General features: G+C 34.6%; 1 protein-coding gene across 3 annotated transcripts in view; it reads left to right on the forward strand.

Annotated features, from left to right (window-relative positions):
- Positions 1-16,850, forward strand: part of ANKRD17 (ankyrin repeat domain 17) — a 157,254-nt gene that overhangs the window by 78,375 nt on the left and 62,029 nt on the right. For all 3 annotated transcript variants that reach the window (XM_007467569.1, XM_007467571.1, XM_007467570.1), the window contains exons 4-14: positions 1,607-1,754; positions 2,011-2,158; positions 3,321-3,554; positions 6,693-6,787; positions 8,741-8,978; positions 10,334-10,525; positions 10,911-11,020; positions 13,198-13,285; positions 14,591-14,718; positions 14,970-15,113; positions 15,654-15,756. In XM_007467569.1, the coding sequence (XP_007467631.1) occupies positions 1,607-1,754; positions 2,011-2,158; positions 3,321-3,554; positions 6,693-6,787; positions 8,741-8,978; positions 10,334-10,525; positions 10,911-11,020; positions 13,198-13,285; positions 14,591-14,718; positions 14,970-15,113; positions 15,654-15,756 (1,628 nt within the window). The remainder of the gene's footprint in view (positions 1-1,606; positions 1,755-2,010; positions 2,159-3,320; positions 3,555-6,692; positions 6,788-8,740; positions 8,979-10,333; positions 10,526-10,910; positions 11,021-13,197; positions 13,286-14,590; positions 14,719-14,969; positions 15,114-15,653; positions 15,757-16,850) is intronic.

The following is a 16,850-nucleotide window of genomic DNA, read 5'->3' on the forward strand; positions in this document are numbered from 1 at the left end:
AGTCATAGATTTTGGCACTGACACTACTAAAAGTGATCAGCAAAACACTAGGCCATGTTTGTGACAGTCATGTTTGTTCAGCAAAGCTTGAGAAACAGTGGAGCGCGGTGGGTGTTTTGTGACAGTACCCTTAACAAGTAGACAAAATATATAGTATGGCATACAATGATATGTTTATGGGCAGAAGAAATTGAATGCGGAAGTGCTAAGGCAGTGTTTGGAGTTAGGGATCATGTTGCATTTTTAATACGGTAGTCAGGGAAACCCTCATTTAAAAGGTGGCTTTTTAGCAAAGACCTGAAATAGATAAGGCAGTGAGCTGTGCCTGGGAGAAGCTTTTTTGTCAAAGGGATAGCAGATACATAAATCTTGGAGTTACAGGTTAATTAGCATTTTTGATGAAAAACGGGAAAGCCAATTTGGCTAAAGAGGAAAGAGTAAGTGAGAATAGTAGGTGTTGAAACCAGAGAAGTAAAAGGAGGAGTTTGAGATCCTACCACTGGACAGGTCTTATAAGGATTCTGACTTTTACTGTGGGTAAGATTAAAGGCCAGTGGAGGATTCTGAGCAGAGGAGTGACAGGTCTACTTCCTTTTAAGCAAGATCTCTCTGGCTCCTTCACTGAAAAGAGCCTGAAGGAGAGCAAGGGTAAAAGCAGGGAGACTGCGTAGGAGACTTCACCATAATCTTGGCTAAGGATGATGTTCTTAAAATTGGGTCATAGTGATAATATAGGTATAGAAAACAGGTTATCCATGGATGATGGCTTTAGTACCTGAAGTGACAGGGCCATGTTTTAAGAGGAGGTTGTAAGAATTGAGGTATATTTGAAATAAAGAGAATATTAATGAAGAGACTTGGAATTAGTGTTTTTCTAAGAATGAATTTTAGCCGCAAGTGAAGGAATCTTTAGAAATGTCCATAGTTGAAATTCTTTTGGAAGATTTACAGGGCAAATGCTTTACTCTAAGTATAATTTTCTGTTGTTCCACCACTTTTTCCACTCTCCTTTTGCTTGAATTAAGCCTTTGCCTTACCTGGATATTTTTCGTACTTCCCCAAAACATGATGGCATAAGTAAATACTTCAAAAGAAGAATCTCCTTCTCAGTTATTCATAGATTAGTCAAAATTACATGCTCACAACTTTCCTATCTGATTTCCCTTTACTTGATTGAAGAACTCAGATAGGCATTTATAATTAGTAAAAGTTTTACCCATTTCATTAAACCTTATAAAATTTTTCTAGTGACTAAACAAACAAAAGTGTAATTATAACTTGTATTTCCTTCATGTGATTTTTCTATACAATTTTATGTTTTAAAATTTTGGATTTTTTCCCTACTTATAGTAAATTAGACTTTATCTTTCAGTTACATGACTGAAAACATTTTGTAATGTGGATAATTTTAATTCAGTGACTTTTATATGTAGATTTTTAAAACTCAGTGAACTGAATCATTTAATTTTCTTTTTGTTATGAGTCATATTGAAATAATCATTCTTTTTAGCACTACTGTCCAGATTAATTTGAAAAAATCAACACTTATGCTGGGCAATTTTTTATATTCTTATATCCTGATATTACAATATTCTTCCCCCAATAGCCGCAGTTTGGCAGAAGCCTGTTCAGAAGGAGATGTAAATGCTGTGCGAAAGTTACTCATTGAAGGGCGAAGTGTAAATGAACACACTGAGGAAGGGGAGAGCCTCCTTTGTTTAGCTTGTTCTGCTGGATATTATGAGCTTGCACAGGTTTGTATTATCAAAATAAAGCTCACAGTTTTTTGATTGTTTCGTTTTAATTTGGCCTGTGTATTAAGGGAATAATAAAATAAAATCAACCATCAGGCTCATTTCAAGAAATAGTTTTGTTAGATACATTTTTTTTGTTTATTGGCTCTTTTGTTTATTGGCTCTGTAATATGACTAGGTAGGTGTTAACATATGTTCAAAAACTTTTGATGAAAATATCATTTTCTAATATCCTTTAAACTTTGTCTTTCATAAGGTTTTGTTGGCAATGCATGCCAATGTGGAAGATAGGGGGATCAAAGGTGACATTACACCTTTAATGGCTGCTGCTAATGGAGGACATGTCAAAATTGTGAAGTTGCTGCTAGCTCATAAAGCTGATGTCAATGCACAGTCTTCAACAGGTTATGCATACTTCTTTTTCAGTTTTTAAATATTAACACCCTCTGATAGTAATTAATTCACATGAAAGTGATCATTAGTGATGCTTTCACAGTTATCAGTGCTGCACATTTGTATATATCTGTGCATTAGGCTTAAAGTATATAGAATGTATTTTGAATGAAATTTCTCCTGTTTTGTGTATGAGTGCTATTAACTGGCCTTGGTTCTTTTATATTAAACACTGGCCCAGTTAAAAGGACCATCCTCTTGGAAGTGGAGAGGATGGTCTCCACCTCTCAAACCCAAGTTTCCTATTTATCAGGGGAAAATGGAAGGGAAGATAGGGAGAATAAGAAGGATACGCAACAAGAAGGCAGGTCTGTCATTGCCTAGTGTTAATAAATTGCGGCCTGTAGAAAAAGAAAGTATTATGAAAACATTATGTTACACAAGAGACAATGTTAATCTAAATCATTTTTTTTTCTTTCAAATTTGGGCATAGATGGATTTGTGTAAAAGCTCTAAAATGTATGAAAATATTTTTGTGCATTTCCTTCATGCAAGATTTTTAAATTTATTAAATATTTTAAATAATTTTAAAGGTCTGCATGTTCTGGTTTGAGGGGGTTTTAGGAATTCTTATTTTACCCAGAAGTTAACTTTTTTCCCCGTGTAACATGGGAGATTTTTATCATTAAGAGGGAATGTTTTTGAAATTATTTTAACTTTGGCCACCAGTTAACTGATGTGTAAAGTTGTGGTGAAAACAGTACGTGATTAAAAGGAACGGTATGAGGTATATCTATATATGACAAATAATTATAATCCAAAGAAAAAATAAAGCTTGGGAACCATTTCTCTGATTAAAGTTAGAATCAGTGTAACTTTTCCCTCATGTGGGAAGTTAGTTTCAGAATTGCTCAGTTCTTTTATAACTCTACAATTGTGATAAGTGTATCTGATTTTCCACATGTGTTTTACCCTGATTTTTAAATGGAAAGAATAGGGAGTTGATTTCAGTAAGATAAAATGTAATGAAGAAAAGAATTATATATATAAGTGTAATAGCTAAATTTATTAAGATTATAGTCTCTCATTTCAGTTTTGTCTTTGATACTAAATAAACCTCTGTTTTATTTTGGTATTTTATGTTAATGTCTTTGTTTTTCTTCATTCAAATAGGCAATACAGCACTTACATATGCTTGTGCTGGAGGTTATGTAGATGTTGTAAAGGTGCTCTTGGAATCCGGTGCTAGTATTGAGGACCATAATGAAAATGGTCATACTCCTCTTATGGAAGCTGGAAGTGCTGGACATGTGGAAGTAGCCAGATTGCTGCTAGAAAATGGGGCTGGCATTAATACGCATTCCAATGAATTTAAAGAGAGTGCCCTTACGTTAGCTTGTTACAAAGGTACAGTAAAGAACTTTTTTTTTAAACAGTTTTTAAATTCATGAAATGACATTTACTTCATATAGAATGGTTAGTCACTTAAAATAAAGTAGTATATAGTACGTTATAAATAAGTGTTTAAAGTGTTTTAGAGTTTAAAAGTTTAATATATAAAATTTATATATTAAACTTTTAAAATATACACTCAATATTATAAATATTGTCAATGAAAAATGACTGTTGATCCAGTTGTTTTATTAGAAACAGTTATTTAATTTTAATATGCACTGTACTTTTTAATGATTTTGCTTGTCAGAGTATTTTGCCTGGTTTACACAAAAGAATCCTATTGAATCCAGAAGCGTTTAGCCTGTAAATTTAAAGTAAATGCAATAAAAGCTAGAATGAGGGGCTTCCCTGGCAGTCCAGTGGTTAAGACTCCACGCTTCCACTGCAGGGGGCATGGGTTAGATCCCTGGTAGGGGAACTAAGATCCCACGTGCCGTGCGATATGGCCAGTAAATAAATAAATAAATAGAAGCTAGAATGATTTATTAACAAGAAGGTGCTTAAGCTATTTCTCAGGATACCAAGAAGAAAGGAAAAAAATTGAAGAGAAAGGAGGATATATGAAAAGGAAAATAAAAAGTGGTGTGGAGGGAGTTTGTATTCAGAAGAACAATTTTAGAGTATCATTAACACGTTTAATAAAGTTAGAAGGAAGAGCTGGTTGAAATTGAGAATACCTACCAATATATAGCTGTACAAAGGGGGTACATAGTGTTCTAAATGATGTCAATCAACTTGAAAATATTGATAATAGAGTAAAATATCTTCTTTGGTGGGGGCAAGATAATTGTCTGGAAAGATACTTGGTCCTCGGCTAGTTAATCTAGATTCTAGATTCTAAAAAGACAGCCACAGAGCCAGACATTTTTCAGAATCAACCTTTTTGACAGATAAATTGCTATAAACTAAGAAACATATTTTGTTTTTTAAAGAAGATGTTGGGGGTAGGAGTTTATTAATTTATTTTATTTATTTTTGCTGTGTTGGGTCTTCGTTTCTGTGCCAGGGCTTTCTCTAGTTGTGGTAAGCGGGGGCCACTCTTCATCGTGGTGCGCCGGCCTCTCACTATTGCGGCCTCTCGTTGCGGAGCACAGGCTCCAGATGCGCAGGTTCAGTAGTTGTGGCTCACGGGCCCAGTTGCTCTGCGGCATGTGGGATCCTCCCAGACCAGGGCTCAAACCCGTGTCCCCTGCATTAGCAGGCAGATTCTCAACCACTGCGCCACCAGGGAAGCCCTAAACTAAGAAACGCTTTAAAAAGAAAATTTCATGAGATTTTATACCTGCAGAGCCCATTCACTTCAATGTTTTCTACCATCTGCAGCTGTGTCATGATTGTATCATAAAATAAGTGATACATTTTTGACCCAGAGGCATCAAGAAAAAGCTCTTGCAAGGCAAGGTATAAAAGTTAAGGAGGAAAAAAAAAAAGTTAAGGAGGCACTCACTCTCCATGGCTGAATCTTCACGTGCACTAGCTTGTGAGTGAGAATGTCTCCTTAAATTTTGCACCCAGGGCTTTGATTCCTTCACCCTTGTGTCAGACCTCCTGTTGTTTTGTTTCATTCTGTCAGTACTTCAGAGTGGCCAGGGTTTTGTTAGGTCTTTTGGAATAACTTCACTTAAAAATCATGGCTAAAATACTCCTTAGACACATAAGTGACTAAAATTTAAGTTAAATGTAAAAATGTGCTCTAAAGGACTTTTGATTATCTCGTTACAGATAATTCAGATTAAGGGTACTTAGGAAGCACAGCTGAGGTCTCTTACTTCTCCAGTTCTGTTTAGTAGTTATGCAGAGGTTGATCTTCATTGGGAGGGGAGAAATTAAGCCTTGGGGCAGCCTCTCCAGGGCAGGCTGATTGGGTGGCTCTGTCTTACCTTTCCATCAAATACTTTTGAAACCGGAACTAGCTCCATTTTACTGCTGAGACCCAGATGGCCAATGAGCTTTGAGATAGATATAACTACTCTTCCCTCTCTCCTATGCTTGTAGCCCCACCCTGCTGAGGTTGGGGCTTGCAGGCTTTCCTTAGAGAAACTGGATATAGAACTGAGCTGGTGGAGAACATCTCTACTACTTCCAAGGATCCATGGACACTCTTACTTTCCCCTATTTCTGGTGAGGTCTCCTAGGATACAGATTGACAAGGAGGAGATGGGGAAGGGATAGAATTCAGGCTGAGACTAAACATTGATGTGGATCTTTGGGAAGGGAGAATGACAGAGAGGAAAGAGAGATAGTTTGTTAGCAAAAACAAGGTATGGCAGGTGCTACACTTATTCAACAGAGTTAATTTTAACTGTTCATGATTCTGCCATCCACTCCTTCCTCCATTTCCAGTTGACTGAAAATTGACTGCAGCTCATTTCCAGATGAAGTTGGAAAAAAATTAGTCACTTTTCTACTGTTTCTTACATAGTATCTGAAGTCCTTTTTAAAATATAATTTATGTTCATTGTAACTACTCACAAGGTAATCTTTATCTGAACTGAAGCATATGGTTTATTTGAAACTACATAAATATATGTGTGTATATATATATGTATGTGTATGTATATGTTTATATCTAAATAAATGAATAAATATAAATGGTGTTGTTTCAAGAATATTTTTATATATATGGTTTCCAACTTACAAGCAGGTTGTTCCTAAAATGTCTGTGAGTTAGTTATGGAAACTTAAAGCTCATTTCCTCATAGAAATAACTTCAATGAGGATTATCATCCCAGGCTACTAGTTCACAAAACTAATTTAGTCTATAGTATAAATAAAATAACTATGGCATTCCTGGGCCCTAAAAAGGTTGTAGAGGGGATATTCTGGGTGTTGCATTTTAGGGCCACCTTTGCTCACCTACAGCAAGGATTTTAGTAATAGCAGTTTCTAGGGTAACAGGGTAAGGAGTAGAACAGCACAGATCACTTGTATAATTTGTGTTGGGCAGTTGAGGGTGGCTTGTAGCTGACTTTAGTATTATGGTAATAAATGTATTACTGTAAGTTAAATACAACTTTTCAAAATATTGTTAATTTTATTTTTGGGGAATAATAAAATGTTTTAAAGTAATCTTATAAACTTTTGGTTTAGGACATCTAGAGATGGTGCGATTTCTTTTGGAAGCAGGCGCAGATCAAGAGCATAAAACAGATGAAATGCACACTGCTTTAATGGAGGCTTGCATGGTAAGATTGGTGAAATACATACATGAAATATTATTTATATATTAGGTAGAGACAGAGTCAGTGTATAGTGAGTGCCATTTCCTTGGGTTCAAAGATTCTGTTTATCATGACTTGTGGATCAGAACCTCAGCTATCTGAGTTATAAGAGCCAGTCGTGCAGTATTAACTTCTATCAGAGGTGCTTTCTGAAGCTTTGTAGCACTACCTTCATTTTCTTAGTCTCCCATAGTTATACTGGTTTTGTGTAATTGGCACAAAAAGTGACTTTTTAAAAGTTGATCAAGGATATTAAAAATGAGAACATAATCCACAGAGTATGCACATAATACTAAGTAAAACATGTTCATCAAATCCATAATTTAAAATTTATGAAAAATTTGAAATTAGAATATTATCTGCATTACATAATTCTCCCTCTGTCATTCTCCTTTCCCAAAGATCCCTTTCCCAAGATTCTCCCTTCCCAAAGATCCTCTATCATGGTCTATTCTCAGCCCTGAATTCCTTTTTTTAAGAACTTTTTTTTAAAATTTGTACTTGAGAATGTGTAATAATAGTACTCTTAAACTTTTGTATCTCAGTCTATGACTTGTGGCACAGAAATGAATCAGAATAACATTATAGGCAGATTTATGAGAAAAATACACCAAAGATAAAACAGACCCCAAATTAATTTTAAGTTTCTTTTCTCAACTTCCCTTCAGAGAATGATTATTGAAAGGATGTTAAATTTTAATTACTAATTAAAAAAGATTAGGTAGCCATTTAAGACTTGAGTTATTTTTTGTTTTTCTTATTGCCATACCAGTGTTTGCTTTAGTAAATTATTCTTTTGATTAAACAAATTTTCTGGGAGGGTTTTGAGTTCCCCATCTGTTAAAATAATATCCTTCTCTAGGGTTGTTGTGAGGATTAAATGACATAATATGTGTAAGGAACTTAAAACATCCTTGCCACCCCCATTAGAGAAACAAACTATATGTAGATTAAAAAATTAAAGTGGAATATTCTGTAGACCTACTCTGCATGCAATGTAAGTAAGTGTTATAAGTAGATGAAAGATACTAGTAGGGGCCATACGTTTTGGAGACTTGCTAAGAGACTGAGGTTTTAAACTGGACTTTAAAGGAAATGTAGGAGTTGACTACTTATGGAAGGAGAAAATTCTGAGCTAAAGGAACAGTAAAGTAACCACAGTGATAAGATATTAAAGTTGTGTAATATGGCAAGTACCAAGGTAAAAATGGGCATGACATGTTCAAAAGAAGATGAAATGTCTGTGAGGTAATACAGAAGGAAAAAATGTATCAAAGGAAGAAAGAATGGAAAAGTGAGCCTTGGGGTTGCCAATATTTAGGAAAACTGTGAGAAAGGGAGACTGGTAAAGAAGACAGAAGATATTAAGAGAGAACTTCTTTTTCTTTTTCTTAATTTTCACTGGCATTTGATTGTCGAACAACAAAGAAATTACCATGTACATATTGTGTTCCCTTTTCCCATCATGCTCAATTCCCCCACTCCCCAAAAAAGTATTGGATTTTTCTTTCTCTACCTAGCCAAAACTTTGCTTATCCTTAAAGTTTCTATGAAAATCCTACTTTCCCTTTCTAAACTTTATACTTTTAGCATTTAAGCTTATACTATGCAGTGTTGATGTTATCTCACAGTAATCTCTTATTTTATGTGCTTACCGGTTTGTTTTTTCTGATGGTTAATAAGCTTTTTGATTGAAGATATTTTTCTACATATTTTATATTCTCAATTGCTATTTACTACTAGAGTAAACTGTAGATATGTCTTAATTAATGCTTGCTTACTCACCTGTTAAATGTAGATTTATTAATTCTTATTTGAATTGAGATTAGTAAACTTCATTGTATAGCAATTGAGAAGTATTTTTAAAGATTTTCTTAATGGTGCTGATTCAGTTTTTTTTAATTGCATTGTAATCAGGATGGCCACGTTGAAGTAGCTAGGTTACTTCTTGACAGTGGTGCCCAAGTGAACATGCCTGCTGATTCATTTGAATCACCATTGACTTTGGCTGCATGTGGTGGGCACGTGGAACTTGCGGCTTTACTTATTGAAAGAGGAGCTAGCCTGGAAGAGGTCAATGATGAAGGTTATACACCATTGATGGAAGCTGCTCGTGAAGGACATGAAGAAATGGTGGCGTTACTTTTAGGCCAAGGTAACCAATACCAATCAAGACACTAACGCATAAATGTGTAAAATGTAAGATTATGATTTTATAAAATTGAATTTATTTCATTTTTCTAGTAGATTTGTAATGAGGTGCTATCACAAAAACTAAAGATGAAATATTTTCTTTGAAAACAGCTCTCATACTGTACTAAATAAAATCAAATGGACTTCTTTACTATTTAAGAGCTTTCTGAGCCATTTTGTGCTGTGTGAATAAAAATAGAGAGAAGTGGGGGTGGGATAGGGTTGTAGGTTATGTAGGGACATGTATGAGATTTAGCATTTCTGCAGCTAATATATTGAGAGAATGCCTCTTAGGGCAGAATACCTATTAATAAATATTTGATGTTTCTAGTGTTTCATAAAGTACACTATGGGAAATCTTGCCATAAGGACTAGCTTGATGAGAATGCAACAATGCATGTATAAGAAGCTGTCAAGGAGCTCAGTACATTGTGTGGGCTTCTCTTTTGGGGAAAGTGAAACAGTTACTTGACTGTATTAAGATACCTTAACTTTAGAAGTAATCTCGCATCTCTATCCATATTGGTAGCCTGGTTTTATATCTCTTTTAGTAGTAAAGGTTTTGTTTGTACAAATTTAGGAGGAATGGCACATTTTTAAAAAACCTTTTACTGAGAGGTAATATTGACTAGAATTTTAAAAGCATAGTTTTTGGAGCAGACTTCTTAGTTTGAATCACAAATCCACTGCTTGCTGATTTTGTAACTCTAGGCAAGTCTCTAACCTTCTGTGCCTCAATTTTGTTGTCTGTAGGGTTGTTTTGAGAATTTATAGATGTGTATGAAGCTTTTAGAACACTGTTTGTCATATAGTGTCTGTTAAGTGTTAACTGTGGTGATGGTGGTTGTAGTGATGATGATAATGTTGTGACCTTGGGCAAGTTAGTTAATCTCAATTTCCTTAGCTGTAAAAATGGAGCTAACGATAATATGTAAAATGCTTTAAATATTACCTGACAACAACATATTAAATATTATCTATTATTATTTTCATCAACATCTTTATCATCATTATTTTGAACCTTTATAACTAGGGAATGTGGTTTATTTTCTAAGGCCTTAAATCACATGACTTGTACCTTCTAGCTGAATAAATCTTATTCTAGCAGTGTACGTCAAATATGGACTAGTGGGTATGGTTTTGATAGTTTTCTTTATTTTTAACTGCCTCCTAAAATAGGGGAGAGGTACTTCATCATTTAGTAAATTAATATAAATGTTCATTTTTGATGTATAGTTTACTAGGAAATAATCATGTTTTGCTTATCTCTGGAATAAGTTAATGACTTTCTTTAAATAATTAGAATCTTTATTTTAGGAGCAAATATCAATGCACAGACAGAAGAAACTCAAGAAACTGCCTTGACTTTGGCTTGCTGTGGAGGCTTTCTGGAAGTGGCAGACTTTCTAATTAAGGCAGGAGCTGATATAGAACTAGGGTGTTCTACCCCTTTAATGGAAGCTGCTCAAGAGGGTCATTTGGAGTTAGTTAAATACTTATTAGCTGCAGGTAGGCATTTTTGCATTTGGGAGTTTTTTTAAGTAAAAAACATTTATTTAAGTAAAAATATTGCAATGCAAATAGCTTTTTTTTGATGTATGATGCACTGAATGTGTATAGAAAAATAATGTGATAAATTTTTAGTGTATTTTGAATAAATAATTTACCTTATTGCTGTTTGAAATATCTGCAGTTTTAATTTTAAGCAGTAATCTATTTCTAATTTTTTTTCTTTTTTGCTTTTAAAGATGCTGACAGTATTCTCTATTTCTAGAAATGGATAAGGCTGTTTTGTCTAATTTGAGGAGATATGGCTTATCTAGAAGAAATTTCAGTATCCACATTTGTGTCTTATGATTCTTTTATTAAGGCTGTGTATCTAACACTACTGCAGGAGCTAATGTTCATGCAACAACAGCAACAGGGGATACAGCACTAACATACGCCTGTGAAAATGGTCATACCGATGTAGCAGATGTCTTACTTCAGGCAGGAGCAGATCTGGTAAGCTCTGTCACTTTCTAAATCTTAATATTTAAAGCTAAGACAAGAAATTAATTGAAAGGAGATTATAGACAAAAGGTATTTCTTTATTTCTGATTTTATGTTGGCCTTTTTGCCATTCTTTATCTCATTTAGTCATATTTTTTTCCTATGCTGTTTGGTGTCCATTCTTATTTTCCTTGTTAGCAGGACTATCCAGTCTACTACCCCTTTTCCCCTACAAAAAAGGGAAAATTTTGTGTTTGATATATTAATAATTAATCATAATAATACAGATTTTCTCTTAAGTACTTAGCTATTTTTAGAAGCTTTTCTGATCTGTCATAAAAAGGCAAATATGGCTTAGAGGCATTTCACTATAGTTTAGGAAATAAATTGTACCTATACCATTCAAAGCATTATTAAGTAAAGGAGTTAAAAAGATAAGTATTCAGTAACTAATATTTTCCCTCAAATAACTTTTTATTTAGTGAGAAGGATGAAATACTGAGGTCATTTTTTAAAATATTTATTTATTTATTTTGGGCCGCATTGGGTCTTCGTTGCTGCGCACAGGCTTTCTCTAGTTGTGGCGAGCGGGGGTTACTCTTCATTGTGGTGCGCGGTTTTCTCATTGCAGTGGCTTCTCTTGTTGCTGAGCACAGGCTCTAGGTGCGTGGTCTTCAGTAGTTGTGGCGCACGGGCTTAGTTGCTCCACAGCATGTGGGGTCTTCCTGGACCAGGGCTCGAACCCGTGTCCCCTGCATTGGCAGGCAGATTCTTAACCACTGCGCCACCAGGGAAGTCCCTACTGAGGTCATTTTAAGGTAGATTACAAAGAGATGTCATAGGGAAAGGACAGACAGTAAAAAAGCTCAGAAGAGGTGAAGACGTCATCTGAGATGTTATGTTTGGGGCTGGGTAAGGTTTAGAGAGGTAGATACTGCGCTGTTGTTACAAAAGAGATACTCCAGTTGGAAGAAATAGTATGAGTACAGCCTGAGAGGTAGGGAAGAAAAAAGCAATTGTGTGTGGGGAAAATAGTCATTCTTCCAGTTTAGCCTGTGAGGGAGTAAGAAAGGTAGGTTTTATTTAAAACATAAGCACCCGTGTGTTCATGGGGCTGAGATTAATAAGCAAATGTGTTTTCCTGTAGAAGTTCATAGTTTATGACAGAACCTCACATGCAGGCAGAAACAGGCTCCTCAATTAACTGGTTTCTTAACTTAAACTTTACTTCTCTTTCCTCATTTATGAAAGGAGAGGGTTAAATTAGATTACTATTGTGGCCTCCTTCAGCTCTGTCTGTGTTGGTACAACTCCTGGAGAACTTATGACGCACATTATATTCTAGCTAGTCATGCGTATATTCTTATTAGGTTTTGAGCTTCTTCAGCTTAGGAACTAAATTTCCAGTGTTTACTACAGTGACTGTGAAACATACAGCAATGTAATCTTGCTTAGTTAATTGCAATGAAAACAACTTAGTGTATGGCTTAAGAGAAGAATCATCAGATGTAAGTGTAAAAAATATTGGCATGTAAAATGCTTTATAAAAGGTGTTTTTTTCCTCAAACCTTTATACTGTAAGATCTGAACATTTTTCCTATGCTGATATTCTGAATTGCAAAAATGCAGCTGGTTCTCCATCCTTTTGAAACCCAGAAATCTCTAGTAATATCTTATAATTGATGGTATTAAATATCACTAGCCTTGTTATTTTTATGTAAGGTAAAATAGAGATAATGGGAAGTCTGTAAAGACAGAGAGTGATATACTTAGAGAAATTCACACATGTAGGATACAAACTTATGAAAAGAAAATCACTTGTAGTGGATTAGGATAATGTTGATAATGTTGATTGTTTGGAGAGGGCTGTGCTAGAGTGCCATTCATTGTTCAAGTTCCACAGTCCTTTTTGTAGAGAGAAGGAAAAATTACCCAGATGGATTTAGATGAGGGTGTAACAATCACATGAATATAACCCCAGTTCTTAATTTATCTATATTTCCATAGAACATGTTTCTAATTTGAGGTTGTTTAAATTAAAGAATGTATTCCTTGATTTACTTCAAAGCATGTTATTTAATATATTTAGATTCTGAAATTAGTTCAGTTCTCTTCCTTTTGATTTTCATGAAAGGGAATAATTGTTCATTAGAAATTAAATATCAAGTAAGTCTGTGGTTTTTAAACAGGAACATGAATCTGAAGGTGGAAGAACTCCTTTAATGAAAGCTGCAAGAGCTGGTCATGTTTGTACCGTTCAGTTCCTAATTAGTAAAGGTAGGTTTGTGTAAGGCAGTAATTTTTTTCCACAGGTATCTGTCCCCTGCCCTTGGGTATTAAGAGATTTACAGGTAAAGAACATTTTGGAGGTGTCACGTGGTGGAGGGATGCTACTGAGAATTTTGTGAGTGGGTAGTTGATAAACATCCTGCAACACATAGAACCATTCCAAACTGTGAAGAGTTCTGATACCGAATACCACCCTTGTTAAAAAACATTTCAATACAGAAAAATTTCTCTATGTAAAAAACTTTGAGGGTTTAGATACCTTGAAGTCTTTTCTGTTTATATAATAATATATCTCGAAACTTGGATTTTTATGTTGTTTCTGCCACTGATTAATTTGAAGGCAAGTCACTTTTCTTCTTTATATTTCCTTGGGCCTAAGTTTCCTTCTTTGTAAAACATAGAGCTGTGGTCATAAATATAGCACCCCCCAGAAAAATCAAAATTGAAATGGAACAAATATGCCAAAAATGCATTTTCATTCATGGTCATTTATTCCACTTTGAATACCAAAATCCTTAATAACAAAGGTAGCCTAAAGTTTGAAATCTTTTGTAGGTAAAGAAAATAAATCAGAAATAACTTACTGGTCAAAGTATTTTGCACAATTTGAACACTTCCTTGTGTTACATGTTTATAAATAAGACATAGTATTCTCAAGAATGAAATTATTTTCAGTTATTATCTCCTCTCTTCTTTGGTTAATTTTAATGAATCTGATTCCAGTTTCTTCCGGGTATTTTATTTCCATTTCCCACATGCATAGCACAGTGCTCCAAATCAGGGATGAATTCATATTAAGGGGAAAATATACCTGTTCTCATTCTCAGATATTTCCCAATGAAAAAAGATTATACTACTATTACTTACTATTTTTTGTTAATTCCTTCCATATTTGGCCCATAGAGGGCAGTGTGGTTTATTTTTTATTGGTTTTTAGTCATCTTTCCCACTGAAGATATTAAAATGTAGATAATTTACTTTTTTAAAACAGTGATTATATTAGGAATAATATGTATTTTTATCATTATCTTTTAATGGTTCATACTGAAACATTTGTGGATGAAATTATATCATGTTTGTCTGGGATTTGTTTTAGAATAATTCAAGATGGGAGAGGAGAATGGATGTGGGTATATGTGAAATGAGATTGGCCGTGTTTATAATCATTGAAGCTGGGTAATGGGTATGTGGGGCTTCATTATACTGTTCTCTCTACTCTTCGATTTTGAAGTTTACCATAATTTAAGAAACAACTCTCTATTAACATGATTTTTCATGCCTTGTCTGTTTTAGGAGCAAATGTGAATAGAACCACAGCTAACAATGACCATACTGTACTGTCCCTGGCTTGTGCAGGGGGTCATCTGGCAGTGGTGGAACTACTTTTGGCTCATGGGGCAGATCCTACTCACCGTTTAAAAGTATGTAACTCAAATGCTTCAGGTAGCATTGTGAATTAATTTTCACTTTTGAGCATAACAAATTATTATCTATAAGTTCCACTTGTATTGGCATTCTAAATGTGTTCATTTTCTTCTGTTTTTAGAGAAAAGTGTTCTTTACTAAACCTAAAACTTTAATGTGTCTGGGGCCTGTTGGCTATATCTTCCTTATTGTTTCTGTAAATTAACTTTAAAAAAAATTTTTCCCCCTTCCATATTCACTCTTTTAGGATGGCTCGACTATGTTGATAGAAGCAGCAAAAGGTGGTCATACAAGCGTTGTTTGCTATCTTTTGGACTATCCTAATAACTTGCTTTCAGCCCCTCCACCAGATGTCACTCAGTTAACGCCCCCATCCCACGATTTAAATAGGGTAAGCTTCTAAACTAAAGCATTTTATGTTATATCATCTTTTTCTCTTTTTCGGTCATAGTTCAAGATTAAACTAGATTGTTTTTTGTTATAATATGTAGTTCTTTTCATAGATAACATACTTGATATGGTTAATGAACCTCTGATATAATATTCAAATTTTACATTGATATGATTTTGCTTTGCTTTCTTACTGTGGCCAGAATAATCTTTTGATTTCAAAGTTCATTAAAAAAATGTCATGGAGGGAATTCCCTGGTGTCCAGTGGTTGGGACTCAGCGCTTTCACTGCTGGGTCCTGGGTTCAATCCCTGGTCGGGGAACTAAGATCCCATCCCGCAAGCTGTGCAGCATGGCCGGAAAAAAAAAAAGTCATGGAAAATAATTTGATACCAACACATTTTAAGTAAATATGTCGCCTGAGATTGTCATATGAAAAAATATTTTGAATGGATCTTTGTAACTTATTCTTCATTTAAAGCAAATTATGTAATGGAAGGTGTAGGAAAAGCAGATATATAATCAGTTTCATTTGTCTTAGGCTCCTCGTGTACCAGTTCAAGCACTGCCCATGGTTGTCCCACCTCAGGAGCCTGACAAACCACCTGCCAATGTTGCCACTACTCTTCCCATCAGGAATAAAGGTCAGTTATACTTCTAAAGACTTAACAAGTTGTCCAAGTAAAAATGATAAGATTGCAAAAAAAAACCAAAAACTGGCCATTTAAAATTATTATTCCACAAAAAATGAATTTTACTAGGTCGGCATAATTGAAAAAAAATTTTTTAACAATGAAAAAGCATGTTATTGGGAGAGAACATAGTTAAGAACACTAATTTGTGCTGGAATCAGAAGTATTAGCAGTAGAAATTCAGATGCTCATCTTTGATGCAATTCTGATTATCCATGATTTCCTCTAATAACTAGTCATTTCTATTCATGTTAAAATGTTAGGCTGCGTATAATTGGGTGACATTTTTGTAAATTACTAAAATTTCTGCAGTGATATGAGGCATAATATTAATAAGCTAGATCAAAATTAAATTTTATTTTAGAATAACTGGTTTTAATATAGATTTTATATCTGGAATACCTTTTCTCAACCAAGAATTCAAAGTTACTTCAGATATGGTTGTTTGTTGCTCTAGAACTCTGAGGTCCATATTTGATTTGTGGAAGTTATATCATGCATGTTCATAAGTTATGTCCCAAAAGATTACAGCTACCAGTTTTAATCAGTTTTTCCTTTTAGAAAGTTTTACCTGAGGAACCAATGTGGTTTTAATTTTTTGGTTTTTGGCTACCTATATTATTTTACCAACAAGAATACTAAGTATTTCCACCAGTTCTTTTCAATCACCACTACCAATCTAGAGCCTTGGCACCTTTTTCAGTTGGTATAGCAAGCAAATGATTGCTATACCGATAGCCAGATATGTTTATTCACCTGGCTGTCAGAAGATACAGTGGATGTCATAGTTCAGCATCTTTTCTTCCAGGGAAACTGAATCCCAGTTCTCTACTGGCCAGGTAGCTTTGTGAATATGTGAATTTCTATCTTACCTTTATCAGTCTTGAAGATGGTAGGCCCCAACAAAGACATATATTTCAGTTGGATTTTAATTTCCTGGTACTTCTCAGTGGTTTGAGTACTCTTTGTGTGTATGTGTGTATGTTTAAAAGGCACAGTCTATTAAATGTAGAAAAACTTTGACTTAGAGGTTTAAGTTTTCCCTA

The sequence above is a fragment of the Lipotes vexillifer genome, unplaced genomic scaffold, assembly GCF_000442215.2.
Source record: "Lipotes vexillifer unplaced genomic scaffold, Lipotes_vexillifer_v1.1 scaffold1176, whole genome shotgun sequence".
In the NCBI taxonomy this organism is placed as follows: Eukaryota; Metazoa; Chordata; class Mammalia; order Artiodactyla; family Lipotidae; genus Lipotes; species Lipotes vexillifer.